Source organism: Falco cherrug, chromosome 7, assembly GCF_023634085.1.
Source record: "Falco cherrug isolate bFalChe1 chromosome 7, bFalChe1.pri, whole genome shotgun sequence".
NCBI classification, from domain to species: Eukaryota; Metazoa; Chordata; class Aves; order Falconiformes; family Falconidae; genus Falco; species Falco cherrug.
Window position 1 is genome coordinate 51891203 of NC_073703.1, and position 21692 is coordinate 51912894.

The window sequence follows — 21692 nt, forward strand, 5'->3', positions numbered from 1 at the left end:
TGCTTCCTGACTTGCTCCTTCCTGGTCGTTTCTGCAGCTGCTAGGAACATGTTCATGTGTGCATTGTGACTCTGTGTGTCTGTCTGAGCATTAGACCAAACAGGGAGTGGCACATGGTGCCAACAGTGATTTGCTGATTGAAGGGGAATGAAAAGATCGTGTCTCCTGTTCATTCAAACTGGGAAACACACCACGGCATTAAAGCCATCTTAAAGGATGCTTGTGCCAAACGGAAGAAGTAGTCGGTACCCTGGTCTCCCCAAAGATGTGGCTGCTGCAAGGATGATGGGAGGGCATATGTCATCCAAGAATGCCAATGCAGGCTGAAGAAAGAGTTGTTTGGGTATTTTTTGATAAATTAAAACTGTGTTGTGTATGTTCTTGATGACTGACATATTCAAAAATCTTGGTCCTTTGTTTCTGTGGTCCAGCACCCCATCACTGCCCCCCACCTTGTTGCGTGAGATTAGCAAGCTGTGAAGGGGCTGCAGAAGCCTGTGCTCAGGCCATGCAGACGAGCCCTTGCAGTGCCTCGGTGTTCCAGGGCTGCTGCCTACAGCTCGGTGTTGGCCTTGCTTTCACAGAGGTGCCTGAGAGGAAGTTGACAGTTGAAGAGGAGGAAGCCAAGAGGATTGCAGAGATGGGCAAACCAATACTCGGCGAGCATCCCAAACTGGAAGTCATCATTGAGGAGTCCTATGAGTTCAAGGTCAGCGGTTTTCTTAGGGGTCCTCCAGGAGGGAAAAGCCATGTGACACTGAAAAGCAGCCATGGAGAGCAGGACTGAGGAGGCAGGGGGTGGCTGCCTGTGCAGGGAAAGGGCTGGTGGAAGAGGAAAAGGAGAATGCAGTGCAGTAAAGGGTAGGGGCAACCTACAAGAAATGCCAGGGGAAGTAGCTGCTGGTAGGAGGAGGTGGAGGGAGGAAGACAAGGGAGCCTTGCTGGAAGCAGAGGAAGCCAGTGTGCAGGAGAGGGCAGGAGGAAAGCTGTCTCTGTTGAGGCAGGGGTGAGGGAAGGAGCCTCATCAGGATTAAGGGGTGGCAAACAAGCTGGTTCTGGTGAGGTTTGGGTCAGCCTGTCCAGGGAGAAGGTGGTCCCAACTCCAGTCATGGCCTCATCTGGCTGGTAGGAGAATGCTTGTGGCACTTCCACAGTTTGGGAAGGGTCTGTGAGACCACAGTGCACTGCAACATCAGCCTTGCCTGCTAGCAGCCAGTTTAATTGCTGTGCATCTTTATTCCCACAACAGAGCACCGTGGACAAGCTGATTAAGAAGACAAACCTGGCTTTGGTTGTAGGGACACATTCCTGGAGGGACCAGTTCATGGAGGCCATTACCGTCAGTGCAGGTGAGGGGGACATCAGAAAACCCGCACCAGCACCCACAGGAGTCATGCAGCCTTGGGATGAGATCTGTCTGGGCTCAGGAGACGGCATCTGCCTGGGCAGTGGTGCTCAGCTGCTGCGTGCATGGTAGCCATCAGCAAAGCCAGTCTAAAGAGTGCTTCTGCTCCTAATATATTGGGCATTTGCAGATGCGTTATCCAGGAGCCCAGGAGATCCATCTTTTGGTGCAGAGCCATCCAGGAGGCCAGTTTTCAAAGACATGTCTGCTGACGGTGCTTCTGCTGCTTTAGTGGTCTGATGAGCAGAATACAGGCAGCAAAATCCCATCCTGGCTGGGCTGCTGGCTCCTGGTGTGCCCAGTACCGTCCTGTTCAGGTAGCCCCTGCTGCTGGAAAATGCCATGTCCAGTAGAGTCTTTGGGATTCGGGAGGGTTACCACATGCCAGGAGATGTTGCCCCAGAAGGCAGCAGCTGGTGGAGGGAAAGGCCCAGAGACCTACCAGCTGTTGCCCGGGTAGCCTGAGAGAGCTCACCACTTCCAGAGCTGGGCAGCTGTGGAGCACACATTTTAGACACGTCCGTGAGTTAATGACACTCTGGCACCTTTCTGAACCTTTCCTTGGTGGTTTGGCATCTTCCCCAAAGGGCTGTTCTCCACCCAGCTGTGGTGCAGGCAGGCAGGCAGCTGGGTGGGAGCTGTCACCAGTGGCCACAAGAGCTGCTTCTGACATGAAGGAAGAGCTGTGGGGTGTTCAGTTTTCTTCTTTCTAGCAATTAGGAAAAACTGCTTCTGTGGAAACAGTACCTCCATCCTTGAAGCAATGTTTTTTCCCAGACCTGCTTCTCTCTTCCTATGTCTTTCTACTTTCCTTTCCATCTGCCCTGTTTTCCCTACCTGCTTTCTTTTCCTCCAGTGTATTTCCATTGTCGTTTATTTACACAAAGACCAGCAGTGCTTCCAGCCTCAGGGGTGGCCTGGCCCACCAGGCAAAGGAGGGGATCCCTCAAAGGGCCTGCAGTGCTGCTGCTGGTGGTACCCTCATACAGATGAGAAATTTCTTGTTGGGGCACTGCTGGTGACCATCCCGTGCTCTGGAGCAGGAGGATGGAGAGGTCTCTTCAGTTTCCCAATTCTATCACTTTCTGCTGGGTTTTGCCCCAAAACGTCGCTTGCTTGTGTAACTTCATGGTGCCCCTCAGCAGTGATCTTTACAGGTTGACTACATCCTACATGACTGCCTGTGGATGGGGACAGTGCTGCCCCTCTGTGGGTACAACACACCACTTTGCCATTCCCCAGCCCGGCAGGCTCTGGGGTGTCCTGGGAGGCACCCTCTTGCCAAGCCTCACCCATCACTGAGGGACCTGGTGTACCCTGAGCCCACTGTCGTGGCCGGCACCATGCCACCTTGTCCCAGGAGAGCAGCATCCCTGGAGCTCAGGGGTTGGGGGGGAGCCAAGCACAGGCTGCAGCCCACCCCCGTGATCTTGACCTGCCCCATCACGAGTGCTGGACTTCTCCTTCCACATTATTTGCAGCGGGTGATGAGGATGAGGACGAGTCTGGCGAAGAGCGTTTGCCATCCTGCTTTGACTACGTGATGCACTTCCTGACTGTCTTCTGGAAGGTGCTCTTTGCCTGCGTGCCCCCCACCGAGTACTGCAATGGCTGGGCCTGCTTCGTCGTCTCCATCCTCATCATCGGCATGCTCACAGCCATCATTGGTGACCTTGCCTCCCACTTTGGCTGCACCATTGGCCTCAAGGACTCCGTGACTGCTGTCGTCTTTGTCGCCTTCGGCACTTCTGTACCAGGTAGGGTGGCCGTGGCGAGGGGATGGGGTGGGAGAAAAGTTCTCCGGTGGTTCTTTTGCCCCCAGGGGAACAGCTCAGGCTGGAAGGGGCTCCACAAAGCCCTGTCCCCAGGCAAGGTCTGCACCCCACATGGTGGCAACATGGGGTACCTGGACCCGGGATGGGGGTTATACACCAGGAGAGCTCCATGTCCCAGCCTGGTCAGTGCCACACCTGAGCCTCCCTTGTCCCCCAGACATGAAGAGTTGCCCATTTCTCCCATTAGACCCCTGGTGATTTCTCCTTCTCTCCACTCCCAACCCCAGACACCTTCGCCAGCAAAGCCGCGGCCATCCAGGACGTGTATGCCGATGCCTCCATCAGCAATGTCACGGGCAGCAACGCCGTCAACGTCTTCCTGGGCATTGGGCTGGCGTGGTCGGTGGCAGCGATCTACTGGGCGTCACAGGGGCAGGAGTTCCAGGTGTCGGCAGGCACCCTGGCCTTCTCCGTCACCCTCTTCACCATCTTCGCCTTCATCTGCATCAGCGTCCTGCTCTACCGCCGGCGGCCCCACCTCGGGGGTGAGCTGGGCGGCCCCCGGGGCTGCAAACTGGCCACGACATTGCTCTTCGTCAGCCTCTGGCTGCTGTACATCCTCTTTGCCACCCTGGAGGCCTATTGCTACATCAAGGGGTTTTAGGTGGTGAAGAGACGGTGCCACCGGGGGGAGGGACTCCCTCCTCTGTTACCTCACGGGACACCTCTTCTGGAAGCACGGTTTCACCAGAGGGGATGGCTGGCTGTCAGGAGCTGCCAACTGCCCAGACAGCCAGATGGCTGGGCACCAAGAAGGGCATAACCATCACAGAGTGAAAAAACTGAACAGACAAAACCCACCCAAAAATGATACAAAAGAAAAGAAAGCATCAATGGCAAGCGTTGAAATCAAGCAAAACACAATAAACCCAGCCGCTGACCCCATTCAATGAGATTATGAAGTTTCAGCCATCTCCCACAGGGGCTTGTCTCCTCCCAAGCACCCCTCCACTGTAAGGAGCCATTTTCTTATTTTTACTGGTTGGGAATTGCAGAACTCTGATCAGGAATTTGTGGGGTTTCCTTTCTTTTTTTTTTGTTTGCTTGTTGCTTTTTTGTTTTGGGGGAGCACGTTGCTTGATTATTTTTTTTCTCTTTTTTTACTACTTAAACAATATGTTAAAAATCTAAACTCTAAAGCTTCAAGCTGCCGTCAGTGCTGGAATTGAACATGTGTATTTTCTGAAGCCACAAAAGACTGTAACACAGTCAAAGAACTTTTTCACTATTACCTGTTCCCTCCCCTGCCACCTTCCATTTCTTTCTTTTTTAAGAACATCACAAGACTGATATATTTTTAATGCAACACAGACACACACAGACACACACATTTAGTGACAAAGGCTGGAGCATGTAGCATTTCAATCACCCGCCTGGGCTAAGAAAAGAAGGAAAAAAAACCCCTACCCTCTAATATAATACGTATCATGTATATTTTGACTATGGCATTTCTCTTTGTATAATTAACTTCGAGCTTGTGGTACTGCGGGAGAGAAAATTATGTTAATTTACAACCGATAAAGAAATAAATGGCTACCCAGGAGCAGCCTGCCCTGGGGGGGGGAGCGAGGGGGCCAGGGAAAGCGGCACCGGCTCCGTGGTGGTGGTGGTGGTGATGGGTTTGCTGTGTGGTACTCCTGCTCGGGGGTGGAAATGGATTCGGGAAAACACAGATAGTATGCCCGCATGTTCCCAGCGCCATCCCACCCCAAGCTGTGGCGTGGCATGGCGTGGCTGCCCTTTCACTTGTTTGCTACCCTGGTTTTCACAGCACCCCCATCTCGCTGGTGGTCTTTGGGCCATTGAAAGGTACGGGTTTGAAAGCTGCCACCCACGTCAGGACTCCTGTGTCATCTTGAGTACCTTTTAGGAAAACCAGACAGACAAAAATGCATCCTTTTCATTTGAAGTGCATTTCTTTTTAAGGAAAAAAAAAAAAAAAAAACCACAAAAACAAACCACCACGAGAGTATGTCAAGAATTACATCGATGGCTGCAAATTGAAATGTTGGGTTGGTAATAACAATAAATAAAAACTATACCTATATCTATATAAACAGTGCTATCTAGAAACATATTTCTTAATTGGGAGCCCTGGAAGAAGATGTTAAAACCTTACTCTTTGTGAAGTGTTTTCAAGGTGAAGATAATTTCTTCTACTGAGAAACAGGTGCTGTAACAGGAAACATTTTCTTTGTAAAGTTCCCTATAATAAGCCAAACCTGGGGAGGCAGCAGGTCAGCGAGGGGCTGCCGAAAGGTATGGCACTTTCTGCTGCCCCAGGAGGCAGGGAGGAGGTGTCCGCGGGGTAGGAGAAAAGCGATGGGAGCAAGGTTATCATGGACAAGAGAGATGTAAACATTAGAGCAGGTGACTAGGTGAGAGTGACTATGGTCCTTAACACATAGATGAAGTGTTTATTTTCATACAAAATGTTTATCAGATATCTATATCTCTGCATAAGTGTGTATACATGTAAGGCAGAGAAGAAGGATCCCTCTCAGAGGAGCAGCAGGAGCTTTGCCAGGGGAGCCCAAAAGCCGTTCGGTTTGAAGCCAACAAGCATCTGACCTCCTGCCTCCCTGCCCTCCCTTCACCATGCCTTCGGGGAAAGGCCTGAAAAAGACAGGCAAGAAACCCTGAGGCCAGGCTTCTGCCAAGCTCGCCAGTCCCTCTGGCCTCCGGCTGTGCCAACGGCCACCAAGAGCAGCTGCTGCCGCTGCCGGCCACCGCCACCACTGTCCGCCATCCGGGGACCCAGCGCTCACGTGTGTGATACGGAAAGAAAAATTCAAAAACCCCCGGATGCTCTCTGTGGGGGCTTAAAGTGCAGCTCTCAAGGGGAGGTTATCATTGCTGGGTTTAGTTTGGACATACAGAGTCTCTCCAGCTTTTATTTTGCCCATGCCAGCGCCCCCAGCTCTGGGTAGAGCCCGGCCTGGGGGGCTGCCGTGCTGTCCTGTTGCTCGTGCTGTGCCCACCATGTGCTTCTCATCTGCTTCCTTCAGCTGACTGTGGGGAGGGGGCACGGGGGAGGGCTGGCTGCCATCAGTGCCAGCTGCATGGGGACCCTGGTGCCCTCCATGCACAAGGGCAATCTGTGCCAGGCCAACATCTGTGAAGTGTTTCTTTCTTTTATTTTTTACTTCATTAAAAAATATGCAAGCTAAAAAAAAGCAGGTTTAGTGCCTTTGGGGATTTTTTTTTTTTCCTGAGGCTTTTATTTGTTTTGGGTCTAGTGATCTGCTTGCTCCTGTTTTCCTTTGGGCAGGTGCCTGGACTTGGTCACACGGGCTCTGGCTGGTTTGCTGCCCCCTCCACCCCAGCCCTGAGGTTCAGCACTGGGGGGGGAACCCAGCAGTGCCTGCCCCCAGCTGGCTGGCGGGAAGGAGATTTTGCTGCTGTTCTTGTTGTCGCTGCTCCTTCCCCGTTGGTTCTCTGTCACCTTCCAGTGGCAACCTGCGACAGCAGCTGCTGGCCACGCTGGCCAGCTCTCATACTTCGGGTAGCACACACTTACCTTGCTGCCTCCTCCTCTCCTCCATCCTTGCTCCTCGTGGAGGCCCCGTTGCTCCTGTTGTTGAGGTTAAATAATGCATCTCGACAGCAGGAGGGAAAAGCCAAGGTGATCAAAGGAGCTGCTTTGTCCCTGGGACCTGTCGTGACACAGGCACGGTATGTGTGACGGGGGGGCAGTGGTAGCTTTGGCTGCCTTCCCACTGCTGCTGCCATGGGGCACCCCTGGCACCCCTTGGGTTTTGCCGAATCAGCACTGGGTAAAGGAGAGTTTTGCAAAGAGGAGTCACTTGCCTGTGCCCCTGAAACTGGCTGGGAAGTGTCTGCGGTTTGGCTGGTACCATGCCACCTTCTCCCCTCACATCGCCACCGGCTGCTTTTTTCCACTTGACCCAAATACAGCCCCTGAACCCCCCATTACATACACCGTCCCCACGTGCCTTTCTCCAGAAAGGGGTGGCTGGTACAGTTTGTCACCCAGCGCTCCCACCTTTGCCTGCCAGCACAGGGCTTACTTATGGGGTGCTGGGGGGAGCGGGGCTTGGACGCCTCGCGGTGCAACGCAGCATGCTCAGGTGCGGTGGAAGGAGCCCTGGGTGGGCACCTGTGCTGCAGGGCACGTGGCCCTGGCAGGGCAGCCGTGGGGAGGCTGTGCTGCACGTCGCTCCTTAGGGCAGCCAGCACTCGGCAAAGCCACAGAAAGGGCACTGCCCCAGTGGGTCCAGCATGCTCCCAGCTCCCTGCAGACCTGCGGGGGTCATTTCCCACCCCATGCCCTCTGTGAGCCAGCAGCACCTCTGATAAGCGTGCCTGCTCCCAGCCTGGGGGGAAGCACACGAGCTCCAGCTCTGGCTCTAGGAAATAACCCATTTATTTTGACTTCAGTGAACGGGCTGGGGTGTGGGTGGGTGTGTGTGCGTGTGGGGGGGTGTGGGTGGGTGTGTGTGCGTGTGCGTGCACGCATAGTGGGTTGCAACCCTTTGGGGCTGGCTCGCTGCCCTGTAGAGGAATGAAGGCAGAGGAATGGAGGCAGTGGGTTGATTAACATTGATAACATGCAGCTGTGGCCTCGCCTCGAAGGCAGTGGGTTGATTGACATGGACGATGTGCTGCTGTAGCTCGTTCCTGCTAAGTGCTTAAATAGCACCGAGGAGGGTGGGAGAAGGAGGTTGGGTGGGGGAAGAGCATAGAGGAGGAAAATGCCAACACAGCAGAGACAAGGAGCAGTGTTGCCTGGCCTCTGGAGGATGGAGAAACATCACGGACAGTAGAATATGACTCAGGTAAGGCTTTGTTGTAGCTTGCTAGTTTGTTTGTGCTGTGACACTGTCCCACTGCACAAAAACATTCTGGTCCCCGCGTGAGCTGAGGCTTAGGTCCAGGACTGAAGGGCATCATCCCAGAGTGAGCTAGGCTGAGAGGAGTGTGCAGGTATGAGGAATAGGTTGTGGTATGCTGGGAACGAAGTGTTTGTTGAGCAAAGGTTTTAAGCTAGGAAGGAGGCAATTGCAGCTCTTGGACTGGACTTTGTCAGCTTTTTGACAGTGACTGTGGTGTCGGTGTGATAAGGGCTCTTCTGGGCAAGCACAGCTTAAACACAAAAATACTTATTATGCACATTTGAATCCGTGGCTGGGCTGCTGCATGGGTTTGTAAGACACTTGTCCCTGTTATGGAAGGCCCCCACAGCTACCCTCCAAGTAGCAACATGACCTCACCTCACAGCACCATCTACAAGGAGAAGGTAGAGAGCACCAGCTGCTCGTGCCACTTTGGGCTTCAGCTTCCCTGGCCTGCTGCTGTGGTGGGATGATCCTTACCTGCACGTCTCCAGCAGCACAGCACTTCAGGAAAGCATTTTAGAGGGCACCCAGTACTGTCGTACCTGGACACTGGTGAAATAAACTGTAGATAAGAAGACCTTTGAGGAATGACAATCATCCACCTCTCAATAGCCTAACAGGACAGATATAGATAGACAAAAAGGCATGCAGGACGTCTGGTCATGCTTGAGCATGCCACCATTCAAAGCCATGAAATTTCAACCCATTCTCAGTTGCACTTTGGTGTGAAGTGGTGGCACGTCATTCCTAATACAATTTGCCTGGAATTGTGTTTGGGTTGTGTTTTTTTTTTTTTCTGGGGTAAAAAAACAGACAAAAGCTTTTTGGGGTTAATTCTGCCAGGAAGTGGTTGCAGCCCTGACCTTGGTGCAGGAGCCAGCCTACACAAATGGGAGCAGCAGTTGCTCAGCCCTGGCCACAAGCTGGAAAGCACTTGTCACCAAGAATAACCTTTTGAGTATTACATGGGGGGAAAAATGTTTTTAATGACTGTTGTCATCCATGTACGTGTGCCACTGGCAGCCAGCTTGTTAATAACAGAGCTGTGTCCGTCAGTGCTGCTTTACTGCCCAGCAGAGAAGACAGTGTTCCCAACTTGCCTCTGTAGTGGGAGGGGATTAAGGATCTCCCGGCATTTAAATGAAATATTGTGAATATGTAGATAATTAAGACCATGAGCAGATTTACACACACTCCAGCCCTCCACCTCCAGGCCCACAGGGCATCCTGGCAGGTGGCTGGGTGGTCATTCATGCTTGCCCACCCTGCCAGCAGCAGAAACCCTTGGCCCCCTCTCCACGTTGCAGTGGGAAACCCGGCCCTTCCCCGCACTTGACCTTGGGTGGCAATCTGAGCTTAGACATGGAGCCTGTAGCCATGATGTGAGGCTGATGAGCTCATCAGATGCTCCTACTGCACATGCGGCACTCACCAGTGTCCCAGGCAGTACCACTGCTATTGCCATGTGTGTGGCAAGTTGAGTGGGAGCTATGGCTAAAGGAAAAATCGTGACTTGCCTACTACTCATTGCTGGGTGTGCACTCAGAAATTGACCCAGTCTGAAGAATGCAATAAAAAATAACAGGTCTAGTAAGTACTTTGAAACTGGTATGAAATCTAGGTGACTTAGAGAAATAAACCACTCAAAGATTTTTATGTGTTTTTGGGGGGGTGAAGTTATAAATACCTCCCCAAAGATGTTTCTGCTGGCTAAGAAATTAAGCTTGCATTACAGAAACATTGGTCCCATTTTGTGAGAATTGTGTAGAACTTGGGTGCACTGGAAAGCTACAGGGGGGGAAAATATCTGAACACAAAAGCTACAACAATGCTCTCAAAGTCTGCTAGGCACACCTTTGGCACCAAGGCATACTGTACGGTGTCTCTGTGCCTCTGTCAAGGACATAGTTGTCCAATAAGCTGTTGAAAAAGCTATCAAAAGAGGTCAGATTACCTCGTCGTCTTCAGGAGCATCTCGGGTAGAAACTAACAGTAAACCCAAATGTGGGGATTTTTTTGGCCCTGCCAATTTTTTTCTTTTATTTACAAAGGCATGGAAACCAACTGATTACTATCCTTGTTGTAAGAGCATTTTGTATGTTGTTCAGCCCTTCTCCACTTTCTCCTGTTCCACCTTCCAAGAAGTCTTTTCTGCTGGGTCTTGCTTTGTGTTTGTACATTCACCCAGCTGCCTCATGGCCAGTCACCACATGCTTCTCTGCTGAAACTCATCCTGTTGGTTTGGACCATTTCTTCAATCTGTCAAGCATTCCAGTCCTACCCTTCACAGGTGCTCACAGCCCAGCCCTTCCCTGTGATCAGGAAATTTTGTAGTAAAGCAGTTTCCTAAAGCTGCTGATGAAAATGCTGAATAGACCTGGACCCTGGATGGCCACTAGAAAGATTTCCCCAGAAAGTTCTCTGACTTTGACATGGAACTCGGTGTATTGTGAGTCTAAATAGGTTGCATTTCCTCAGCTCACTTACAACAATGTCTTCTGGGACAGTGCCAGAAGCCTTACCAAAGTCAAGACATATCACATCTAGTGCTGACCCCCCCTAGCCATGAAGCTAGTTACCCTGTCAAAGAATGGAATCAAATTAGTTTGATACGATTTGTCCTCAGCAAAACATCAACAAACCCATTCCAGCCATCTTTTTACAGATTTATAAATCTGTCCAGGGGATTAGAGAATAACCAGTCAGTAGCTCGCTCTTTCACATAGAACTATTAGCACATCAGTTCTATAATTCCCTAGATTTTTCCTCGTCTCTAGTTAGGTCATGTTGTCCTTAAGTCCCCTTGGAAGCTCACATGCTCTACAACGCTCCAACACCCGTCCCATGTTTCATATTTTTCCTTTTTGTGCTTCAGGATGTTGAAGAGCTCCTGATGCCCTTTCTTGGTCTCTACTAATGCTTGTTTCATTTTCTTTGGAGCAGGATAGTTTCTTATTGGGACTTTGACCCAACTCTCTTATCAGTTCTCAGATCTGTTTTATCCTTTAGGGCATCTTTTCACAAATCCTGCCCACCAGTTTTATGAATTCAGGGGTATTCTATTTTTTGACATCTAAGTACTTTTGATTAACTCATTTTATAAAGGTATTCAACTGCATTTTGAGGAAAAAAAGTTTGCAGCAGACATCTGAACACTTGAAATAATCGTAACAGCTCAAGAGATGCAAACCCACATTCACGTTGGGCTGAGGTGAACAGATCCAACTTCAGCCACCTTCATACAGCTTTGCCTGCTACAACCTGCCAGCTCATAGCGAGAACATCCAAGTCACTTCAGAAATAGCTTCATCTCTTCAGCCAAATGCTGTGTCAACTCTTTTCCTGACATGGAAGTCAGCAGGGATTCATTCACCAGTCCCAGCCGAGATCATGACTGAGGGAGATAGCAGTGGTACTTGGTGCTGTACTGTATAATGGGACAGTCAAATGCTGCAGTTCTAATTGCTTGAAGCACAGCACAGAGATGCTACAGAAGAACTCATTTCACCAAAATGAGTCCTTCATTTGCATACCAAAAAGCATTGAGTTAAGGATCCGTTTTGTACTGGGAATGAATTTTTCTATGCTAGCAAGGTGAGCTGAATTGCGTACTCCAGACTCCCAGCTCTTGCACCGAGGAGCTACCCTGAGCTCCAAGCCAGGGCCACCTAGTTGTGAATTGCATGCAGGAGACCTGGGCCTGCTATTCCTGCTAGCATCAGAGAGGAGACAAGGTGTGGAAACCTCAGCCTCTGCAGGAGCTACAGCCAGCTGCCTCCCTCACCACCCAATGTCCACCCCACGCACCCCTCTGCCTGCAGTGCGCTGGGGAGCAGAGCCACCCACGCCAGTGCCTGGCCTGCAAGGGGATGCTGCCTGGCTCAGTACACAGTGGGGTCAGGGCTCCTCTGCCTGGGCTGAGAGCCAGAAGACCCTTAGCCCAGTCCCAACGTGCTGAAAGAAAACATAATGTGGAATAAATGTTCATTTATCCTTTTGCAGGAGGTGGAGAATATAGGTTTGTGCTAAAACACATAGCACAGAGCTGGTGGTGCCTCCTGAATGACAGCTAGACACCTCCTGGTGTGCACAGGCAAGGCACCTTTGAAAAACAGAACCATGAAAATCAGTAAGCAGGCCCTCGAATACAGGGTGGTGGTAAACATCCTTGCTTCCCAAAGCAGCCAGCCCCAGATTTTCTGGTAAACACTCTGTACAAAAAACTTGTCGTTATACTCCTAGTTCCTGAACTGGTGGTTTTTTAACCCACTTTGTTTTTAAGGTGTTTCCCAACCTAAGGAGCACTGCTTCTGCAGATCCCGCTGTCCAATTTAACATCAGCTTCTGGAGGGCTGCCAACTTATTTTGCCTGAAATGGCTTGTAAAGGCTGGCTGCTGGGAAGTCAGAAGGCTGGCATTCTGCATGGGGATTTTGTTAGTTATGTCAAAGATAAAGGGAAGAAGGTGGGGGAGGAGGACAAGTCTTCTGGCAGTATCACTGATCACTGTTGGAAGCAGAGGCAGAAGCAAGCTCTTTGTAGTTCTTCTGACTTGCTTACAGAATGACTGCCCTGCCAGGGAAGGGTGAAGGCCTCCCACAGTACCTCATGTTGACCCCAGAAACAGGAAGCTTGGCCAAAGAATTGCTAATTTTGTAAAAAAATATTATTCTCCTATTTTTAATTAAGTCTTGCAGAACTCCAGAGATGACAGCTACTGCTTCTCCCTCAGCCCCAAAACTGGTTACCTTGGTAATACAAGGAAATTAGCTCAGTTTGCCAGTTTACTCTTGACAAATCCACATTGGCTGTCACTTGTCCCTGCGTTTTCTCCTTTCATCACTGAGCTTGCATCTAAAGACAACAGCCTTAGCAGACCGCTCTGCCCATCTACAAACAATCCAGCCTGTGACTACTATAGAAGCAGAAAACCTCCCTTTGGGACTGCAATTGCCTCCCCTTTGTTGTACAATAAATGAGCTGGCTCCTTATTAATTGCAAGAGATTTACATGTGATTGAGTGAAATGACATAGTGATGAGAGAACTGGTCATATCTGCTTGACTGGAACGGTGTGTGGCCTCTGATGAGCACCACCTCCCTGTAGCCTAGGAGAAAGCATGTTTTGCAATAGCAGCAGCTTCCCAGCATAGCTTGTTACTTGTCATCTCTGAGGATTAAAAGGGTTTGGACGATAGCTAGAAGATATTATTTCAGGCTCCCATGTAGCAAGGCCTGACTTGCAGAAGTATGAAGGCTGCCATGTGAAAGGGGGTGAGGGGGTGTGAGGTGCAGTGCCTGTCTTCTATCCCTGGTTTAGGGAGACTGCTATGAGATCCCACTTGGCTGTGGGTCCCACCTTCTGTAGTCGCCTCTACTCCCCTGCTAAGTTACACAGCCTTTCTGAGCAGCCTGGGCAGATTCGGGCAGCTGTCATAAAACCACAGAGAAGCACTCTGGGGCATATTTTAATTCAGCCTGTAGGATTACACACAGGAAAGAAACATCCAGGGACTGCCGATCCCAACTGGAGACTGACGTGTGACTCTGCAAGCAGGAGAGTCCCCTTCCCTCTCCTACGGCGCTGCATAGCTAACAGAATACTATGTGGAAGAGAGTAAGTTCTGGAAATCAACATTCAACAAAAAAACACCACAAGACACTGGAGCAAAAGTTAACTATTTTATTACAAAACCAAAATCAAACAGATGCCTTTCAGTCTAACGAACAATGCCACAGGCAGAAATGTGCTGAGGCAGGGTAAGTTCAGCATTAACTCAGGCCATGGAAAGCAGTGCTTTCACACAGATGAATCCCACCATAACGCAGTTCCCTTCAACACACTATGCCCTTGGAGGATCAGCAAAAAAGGAAAGATTTTTGCTTCTGGCAGGAAGAGCAGATAACTTGCACTGTGGAGCCCTGGCTCTCTTCTCTGTCCCAGCTGTTTTCAGCTGTCATTCAAAGTAGAGCTGGAGTGGCCCAGGAGGATTTGAAGAATGAGGAGAGGCATGCCCAGGGTCTGCTTCCAGGCACAATGCTGACACTCCCCATGCCCCAGCTTCAGTAGGATGCTACTGATGCAAGGCAGAGCAGAAGAATGCTTACCACCACCAGATAAGGACATTTGGCCTAGCAGCCAGGTGGACTAGCCAGTTATCTAGCAATAAAAGCAACAAGGGAAGAGGGGAGCTGAAGCACGGCTCTCTTCTGATGAGTAGACTGTTTGGACAGCTCATAGAATGGGTTATATGAATCGGGACCAGTACTAGCTGCATGATTCTCCAACACACAAACCCAGAACAATTAACCTAACCCCTATCCAGCCGTTACACGATTGTGCTGGTTGGGTCGTGCATGCTGATGTACAACTGTTGCCACAAGCTGCTCAGAGGCCTGTGCAAACCCAGCAAATCAGGATAAGGGGATTTGGACTTGTCTTGTGGAAGTAAAGGAGAAAGCAATATAATGCTTAGACCCCAATCCATCCATAGTCAGCTCTAGCACTGAAGGTGAACACCAACCAATACCAAAGTTAACATCAACAGCCACCCTTTGTTTGGCTTCCTTGAAGAACTGATGCAATTTTAATTGCAAACTACGTGTGAATGCAGGCCTTTTGGAGGGGAAGGACACAAGGATGAGAAAAAGGAGGTCTGCAGAAGGATTTATGTGACAGGCAGGAGTGTTGGCTGGCTGGTTTACTGACCTTTCCAGAAGAAAAGATGCTGTGACTTTAGCAGTTCTGCACTACCCCCACAATCTTGGGCATTGCCTAGCTCCAGTGGCTGGCTGACAGAACTCCTATAGGCATCCAACTGGCTGTTTTTGCTGGATGCAGCCATACATTTAAACAAAACAAAAACCCCAAACCAAACATCAACTCAGCAGCCAGAGCTTTTAATTCCTAAAACTAGCATATTAAAAAAAGAGAAGGTGTTGGGGTTTTTTTTATACAGTTGGATTCATTCTTTATTCCTACAATAGGATTAATGAGTGACCAGGACATTTCTAACTATATTCTAACCCAAATCATTTCAACACACAAAAGATGTGCCCTGGGCATTTAAAAAGAGAAGATGCAATCAAGATGGCAGCTTGCAGGCCAAAAAAGCACATACAGTGTATGTGGGAAACCAGGAAGATGCAGCAGTAGGATCTGCTCTTGCTAAAGAAATGATTTCTTTATATTATGGTGGTGTGATGTATACTTCAGAGATTACCAGAGGTGTTTTCAACCATGCCAAATGCTTTATTTGGCTCCAAACCACTTCCCAGAGGAAGAGTTATTACTACTCTTAGAACAGTTATTTACAGAAGGAATTTTTGTTTTTCTTTTTTTTTTAAACTTCCCATTTTGTCAACAAGGCACTGACTGACTGCATCAGGTCACTCCTGCTGTGATGTATCTTGGGCTGTTGTCATGATGACATGCCACAGATTGAAGGAGCTGTGTTGCAGCATCTCTTACCAAAGCAACAAAGCCTCAAGGGACAAGCCCAGTCTCTACTGTAACGCAATGCTGTTACAAGCAATTGCAAGTGTGGTGTCACATTAGCATGGCATGTCATCATCTCTGACTACGGGTTCTTGGTCTGGAGACAAGTGGCACAAGGATCGCCAGGTCTGAGCTGGAACGCTGCTCCGAGCATTTCCTGCGAACAGGCAAGTGCTGTCAGTGGTTGGAAATGCCCAAAGCAAGACAGTGTGTGTGTCCCATCACACTCCACCCAAATCTAGGATTGCTGGTATGGGTGTCCCTGCCCTACTGCTGACTTTACAATTGTGTCTGAGATTAAGTAAAAACCAACTTCAGAAAAACTGCTGGTGGTTGAAACAGCTACTGTGGCTTCCAAGAACACCAGGCGCCCCAGTCCAAGCCTTCACCGTCGCTGTATCACTGGAGTGTGATTAACAGAGGAGGTACCGACAACAGTGAGGTGGATACCCTAAGCTAGGCAGCACACCACTGTGCAGGAGAGCAGCCACCAAAGACAAGAACAGTCACTGCAGACAGACCTTCACCAGTGAGCATAGCCCAAGCCGTGGTGTTGAAACATAAGTAAACCAGACTCTTAGGGACCAGCAGCATGATTGTGTCTTTCTGCACTGACAAATATGTTCTTTGCTCCTCAGCAAAGCAACAGGCAGGCTAATGCTGCTTTTAGCAGGCTTCTCTATTTTTATTGTTGTACAACATATTAGATGGACACTTTGTCAGAGAGGAAGATGCAAGACTTTACTCTGCTGACTCTACTAGGCCTACAGCTCCCATGTCCTTCCTATAGCATTAGATTCCCAAGGCATGGCACATTTTTGCTAAGCACGTCTTCTGAGCCTGAATAGTAATGCATTTGCAATTCATTTCTGACCAACCTGCAACAGGTGCAGAAACTACTCTCATATGTCCTTAATCCAACCCTTTTCTATCCCCGCTTTAAGCAGCTTTGCAGTGTACCAATACTTTGGTGAAATCTGTGCTCTCTCAAAAGCCCAACTGCCTGTGAGTTGCACAGGGCTTTACAGTAAGAAAAGAAGGGGCACAACTGCTTTCAAGGAGCAGCTGGCATCTGGGGCACTCTGTACACATCTGCAGGTAAAGTCATGCTGATATACTTCTTTTTTGCATGGGGGGTGTTAAGGTTTGCAGCTGAATGGTTTGGTGGCAGAAATGAATGCATTACTGTAATCCATTAAAAGCAAAGTGTCCCTCTAACCCTAACAGCCTTCAAAAGCAAAGGAAGGAACAGAACAGTGACTCCAACCCCTGTACAAGACAACTGTACAATTTACATATATATTTATATACAGTATATAAAATTCTCTTTCTTTGAGTCCCAGTGAACTCAATTTTACGTTCATCAGTAGCTGTTCCAATTTTAAAAAGTCACGGTCTTGCTTCCACCCACTCTCCAAAGTATTAGGTAATGGCATTGAAAAGCAATTAAAAACAAACCCAAACCCAATTATTTAAAAGTGCAAACATTCTGGGTGCCACTTCTGCTGTGTTGGATGTTGCTGATGCTGCAGGACTGCTCACAAGCAGCAAGATGTCTGTCCGTCTGTCGCTGGATCTTTCTTTCCTTTGGGTCGGCTCCTGCCTTTCCTTCCTGACTTCTACTGCTACACCAGGCGACCTACTGAAAGGGTGGAGTGGGCAAGGAAGAAAAAAAAAAAACAAAACAGAAGCAGGAAAAGTGAGGAAAACAGGCAAATTAAAAACCAAAGGGCACCTAACTGATAAAGATACAGTACAGCCTCTGCTGCAGCTTTGGGCCCAGAAGGCTGAGATCCTAGAGTAAGCTGTGAGGCTGAAAACAACCAGGGGCTAATGAGACAGCCTTGCTGAAAAAAGCGTTGCATGAGTCACACAGAGCCCTAGGGATTGACGTATTTTTAAACATAAACCACCACTTTCCTCTCCCCCCTCCTCCTTGGAAATGGGCATGCAGTCTGGGGAAACAACTGGTCTGACATGTCTCCCTCTGCTCTTCCGCCTGCCACAGCTGATGCAGAAGTCCGTTGCCGCCAGGCTGCCCTGCCACCATCTCCCCCATGAGCCACTGCCTTCCCCCCCTTGCATCAAGGCAAGCAGCCCTCGATGGAGGCAGGCGTGCAGGGCAAGGGCAAGCCACCTCTGCAACAGCGTAATCCAGCCGTCTCCCTGCCCAGCAGACCTTAGAGCCCTGCCTGCACCAGGCACTGCAAAGCTACCGAATCTGCAGCAGAGACACAGCACACTTGGAGCTGCGGGTCCCAGGACCCTGCTGAGCTAACAGTGTCCCAGTGGATGGTGCAAGGGTACTGCTGGTGTTTCAGATAGATACACACCCACGCTTGTTTCTTCAGAGAGCTTTTGTTAAGTCCTTCATCAAAGGTTCTTAAAGAATCAAAGTCCTTAGGGGATCAGAGCGACAGCTCTGTGGGCTAATTACAGGTGAAAACATACGGAAGAGAAGGCAGAAATATGGATTTGGTTTTCAGAAAGGAGAAAGGTTACCAGACAGGCCTCACTCGGACTGTTGCTAATCGTTGTGCCCTGCCACAGGGGGTGAATAGTGTCAAGTGCAAAATCATTCCAGACAGTCATATTTGAAAGTGACCGTACAGCTCTGCAAGAGGCGCTCACAGAACAGCAGATTGACTTAAATGTCTATACATGCAATGCAGTGCCTAAGTGGGGAGCGGGGATGACCTGTCCTACACTGAGCACTCTGAGTGACTAGGAAAAGAGGTTGAAGCCACAGTACACGATTATTTGAATGCCTCCATTCGGCTTTTAGAAGCAGACAAAAATCAAAGACATGGTCAGAACTGAGGACACATCAGGAAACATCACTACATCAAGGTATAAGGCTTAGTGATCTTTATCTTCCGTCCTCTGTTCAGCCCATCTCATCAGGACCAGATAAGGTACCCAGAAAGGTAAGAATAGCAAGAAGTGTGGGAAGACTTCTGTCATTAAGCAAATACATAACCCAGGTCTTTTCAACATGGAAAGGAGTCCACCCAGACATATGTTGGAGGTCTATAGAACAATGAGTGGCAAGAGGAAGATAGACAGGGGAGAACTGCTCAGTTTCTCAGAGTCTAAAATGAGAAGCACCCAATGAAACCATGAGGCAGCAGGTCTAAAAGCAAAACAAATAAAAGTTGTCCTTCATGCCTGATGAAAGGGTGTGATTCACTGCCATAAAATACAGAGGAGAGCAGACCTCCACAGAGAAGAGTCTTCACGGGAACTTGTCTATTGAGTAATGTAATGTAAATGTAACAAATTACCTATATCATTGCTTGCTAGAAGCAGGGAGAATAGCATAGGAGGGTGTTCCTCCTATAGCTGATGTATCCTATTCTAATTCCTTAACAATGTAATGTCTGCCCCAGCTAAAGACACAGTGCTGGATGTTGAGATGATGCAGCAGAGCTGCATGTTATTATATTCAAACCTCTTATGAACAACTTTGGTTTCCAGGTGTTTCTATATTGCTATTTGTGAACATAGGAGAGCAGGGGAGAACGAATTTTGGGACATATGGCTATCACAGAAAAAAAGGAAACATTTTGACAAAATACTCACTGAAAGGGTTAAGGCCTTGTCTTTTTCCACTGGGGAAACTGCTCAGGCTACCTGTAAAATCCAAGAACCACGTTAAATGCAGTAAGTGCCGTGGCACGACAAAGGAGCCTCACCACTGTCTGCTGCCAGGAGGCAGGTTCAAAGGAGCTCCTCTGAGCATGCACACAGCAAGTCCTGCCAGCACTCCTTAAGATTCACACACGAGAGTCAGATTAATGTGCTTGAGATGAAAGATGTTAAATACCTGGTGCTGTAGTAGCGGAACGTCATGAAATCCAGAGGTTTGGTGTGGGAAGAAGCAACAATTACAAGGTTAAACTAAACTGTGGAAGAAGGAAGAAGACAGGAAGGATGCAAGTCATGCCACAAGGTTTCCCAAAACATTTTCTGCTAACAGCAAGTGAAATAATGTCATGTAGAAAGGGGGCAGCCAGGAAAGAGTGAAGATGTAGGCAATACAGGTAGCTCAAGTTTACTAAATCTTTAGCTTGGACCAATCAAACGGGTACCTAAAATCAAAGACCTGAATTTTTACCTGGCAGAAGGGCAGGGACAGATTGCGGAGCTGTGACTGCATCATTAGACACAGGCACACGCACCCTACACCAGATGGAGCTCATGACAAGGGCTCTCACCTCAACAATAAACCTGTTCCTACCATGCACTGGATCCAGACAGCTCAGGGATTACAGAAGCCCTCGAAAGTATGTCACATTTCCTGCTAGCTGCTTGGTCTGATTTCAGATGAGGGATTAGCTGGAAATGGGAACTCCTGCTCCCAGCCAGAAGCAGTAAACCCGTTGCCACAGCCTCCATTCCAGCCCAGCCTACGACTTATCTTTGATTTGTGCATGCATCTGACCCAATTGCACAGCTTGCTTTGTGCTTCAAGTACTTTGCACACCTGCAGCTAAAGCACGCTTTGCTCTGTGCAGGAGCAAGATGAGCTCAGAGAGCAGGGGTGAGACTGGGGAAGCCCCGGAGGACAGAAGGCTGGGCTGCAGGACAGAAGCAGAACCCATGGGCAGGAAAATAGAAGGGGGAAGAAAGGTGGTAGTGGTGAGTTTGAAATGGGTCACAAAGCACAACCCGGTGGCTTTAGAGATCATTAATAAGAGAAACGGTATAAACATGGTAAGTTATTTCAAGGCTCCCAAACGCCAGCCTCGTATCGGCCATCTGCCCTGGCAAGATCAGAGGAACCGTTGTTCAGTTATTTCTACACCCGTGTATAAAAAGCAGAGCTCCGTTGCCAAGAGGCAGATTCCTCCACAGCTAATTGGCACTCTCCTGGGGGGTGGCAATAAAAAGCCGGGGCCTTTACGAGCCACGGCATCCTCTGGCCAGCTGGAGCCATGGAAGCTGAGCGCACAGCCGGGATAAGCCAGAAGGCAGCTGAAAAAAACCCCTCTTGCACCCAGTGCAGTGAAGCCTACAGTGCATTGCTGGGAATGAGACCTGTCTGTCTTTGGAAAGAGGCAGGGAGCTCCAGGTAAGGTGATACAAAAGGCAGAGAGCACCTCTGAAATGGCAGGGATGCTCTAGGCTGGGCAGGGCATGCCTTTCCAGCAGCCTGGCAGGGCTCTGTGCTTCCCATACATCCATGCTGGGAAACTACCTTGAAGCTCACCACCTGTCACCCCAAAGGTAGAGAGTATTACCTTCAGCTGGCTGCCTTTAGTATAAACACAGGCCAGCCACATATACCTACAGAAGACAAACCCCTGCCAAAACAACACTTCACTGAGCACAAAGTTGACATGAAAGAGAGGAAGAAATATGGCAGATGGTGACAGTGAGTTACTAACATATACCTGGGTATTATAGGGTAATATCCCATTATTCAGTAAGTTTCATAATGCAGAGTATTTGCTCAGCCTTACAAGTACGCTGTTTTGGGTAACAAGTCTAGCCACACTGGATTAGGCCAGGTGTCTTTCAAAAGGAAAAGCCCCAAGGAAACCCCAGCAGCTTTTTATAGGTAAAAATGATCTTTCAGACTTATGTGGCAAAGTTCTCACCTTTGACAGGGGAGGAACATGCTACCACAAACCTTATCTTGTGTTCTCAACACAATACAGATGTCCTGATTCATACTAACCATCAGTAACTTTCCTCAAGATTAAAGCTGTCAAACTACAGCTCCTCTACTGAGCTCCAAAGGGGAATATCTGAACAAGGCAAAGAAAAACAAGCACTGCGCCAGCAGTACTCGTTTACATTCTAATCCAATTGTAACTAGATGTACTCTGAATTTCGTTTTTCTTCAGTTGTTACATGGTTACAGTTTTCACATAGCCTCTCAGACTGTTGTCAGCTTCCTACCCTCATCAGTCCAGAGGCCTTTCCCAGATGACTGCTCCTTGATACCTGCTCCCACACAGCTGCTTGCACAGCATTGATATAAAGCATCCTCATTCCCAGAAGCCTCCCAAGCACGCAGAGAATCAGTTACTTCTGTGATACCAATAAGGGTCCCAAACATCACAGAATTGAATCGGCTGTTTAGTTTGTC

At 49.0% G+C, this 21692-nt stretch overlaps 2 protein-coding genes across 10 annotated transcripts in view; one reads left to right on the top strand and one right to left on the bottom strand.

Moving 5' to 3' along the window:
- Nucleotides 1-4151, top strand: part of SLC8A3 (solute carrier family 8 member A3) — a 114519-nt gene extending 110368 nt beyond the window's left edge. For all 5 annotated transcript variants that reach the window (XM_055717017.1, XM_055717019.1, XM_055717018.1 and 2 more), the window contains 4 exons: nt 585-709; nt 1250-1349; nt 2887-3162; nt 3468-4151. In XM_055717017.1, the coding sequence (XP_055572992.1) occupies nt 585-709; nt 1250-1349; nt 2887-3162; nt 3468-3844 (878 nt within the window). In that variant the 3' untranslated portion in view covers nt 3845-4151. The remainder of the gene's footprint in view (nt 1-584; nt 710-1249; nt 1350-2886; nt 3163-3467) is intronic.
- A 9614-nt stretch (nt 4152-13765) lies between these two features.
- The window catches only part of SMOC1 (SPARC related modular calcium binding 1), a 134459-nt gene continuing 126532 nt past the window's right edge, over nt 13766-21692 (bottom strand). For 2 of the 5 annotated variants that reach the window (XM_055716778.1, XM_055716776.1), the window contains exons 12-13: nt 19178-19228; nt 13766-17237 (exon numbers count right to left, since the gene is read on the bottom strand). In XM_055716778.1, the coding sequence (XP_055572753.1) occupies nt 17221-17237; nt 19178-19228 (68 nt within the window). In that variant the 3' untranslated portion in view covers nt 13766-17220. The remainder of the gene's footprint in view (nt 17238-19177; nt 19229-21692) is intronic. The other 3 variants (XM_055716777.1, XM_055716780.1, XM_055716779.1) reach the window with 3 other exon arrangements.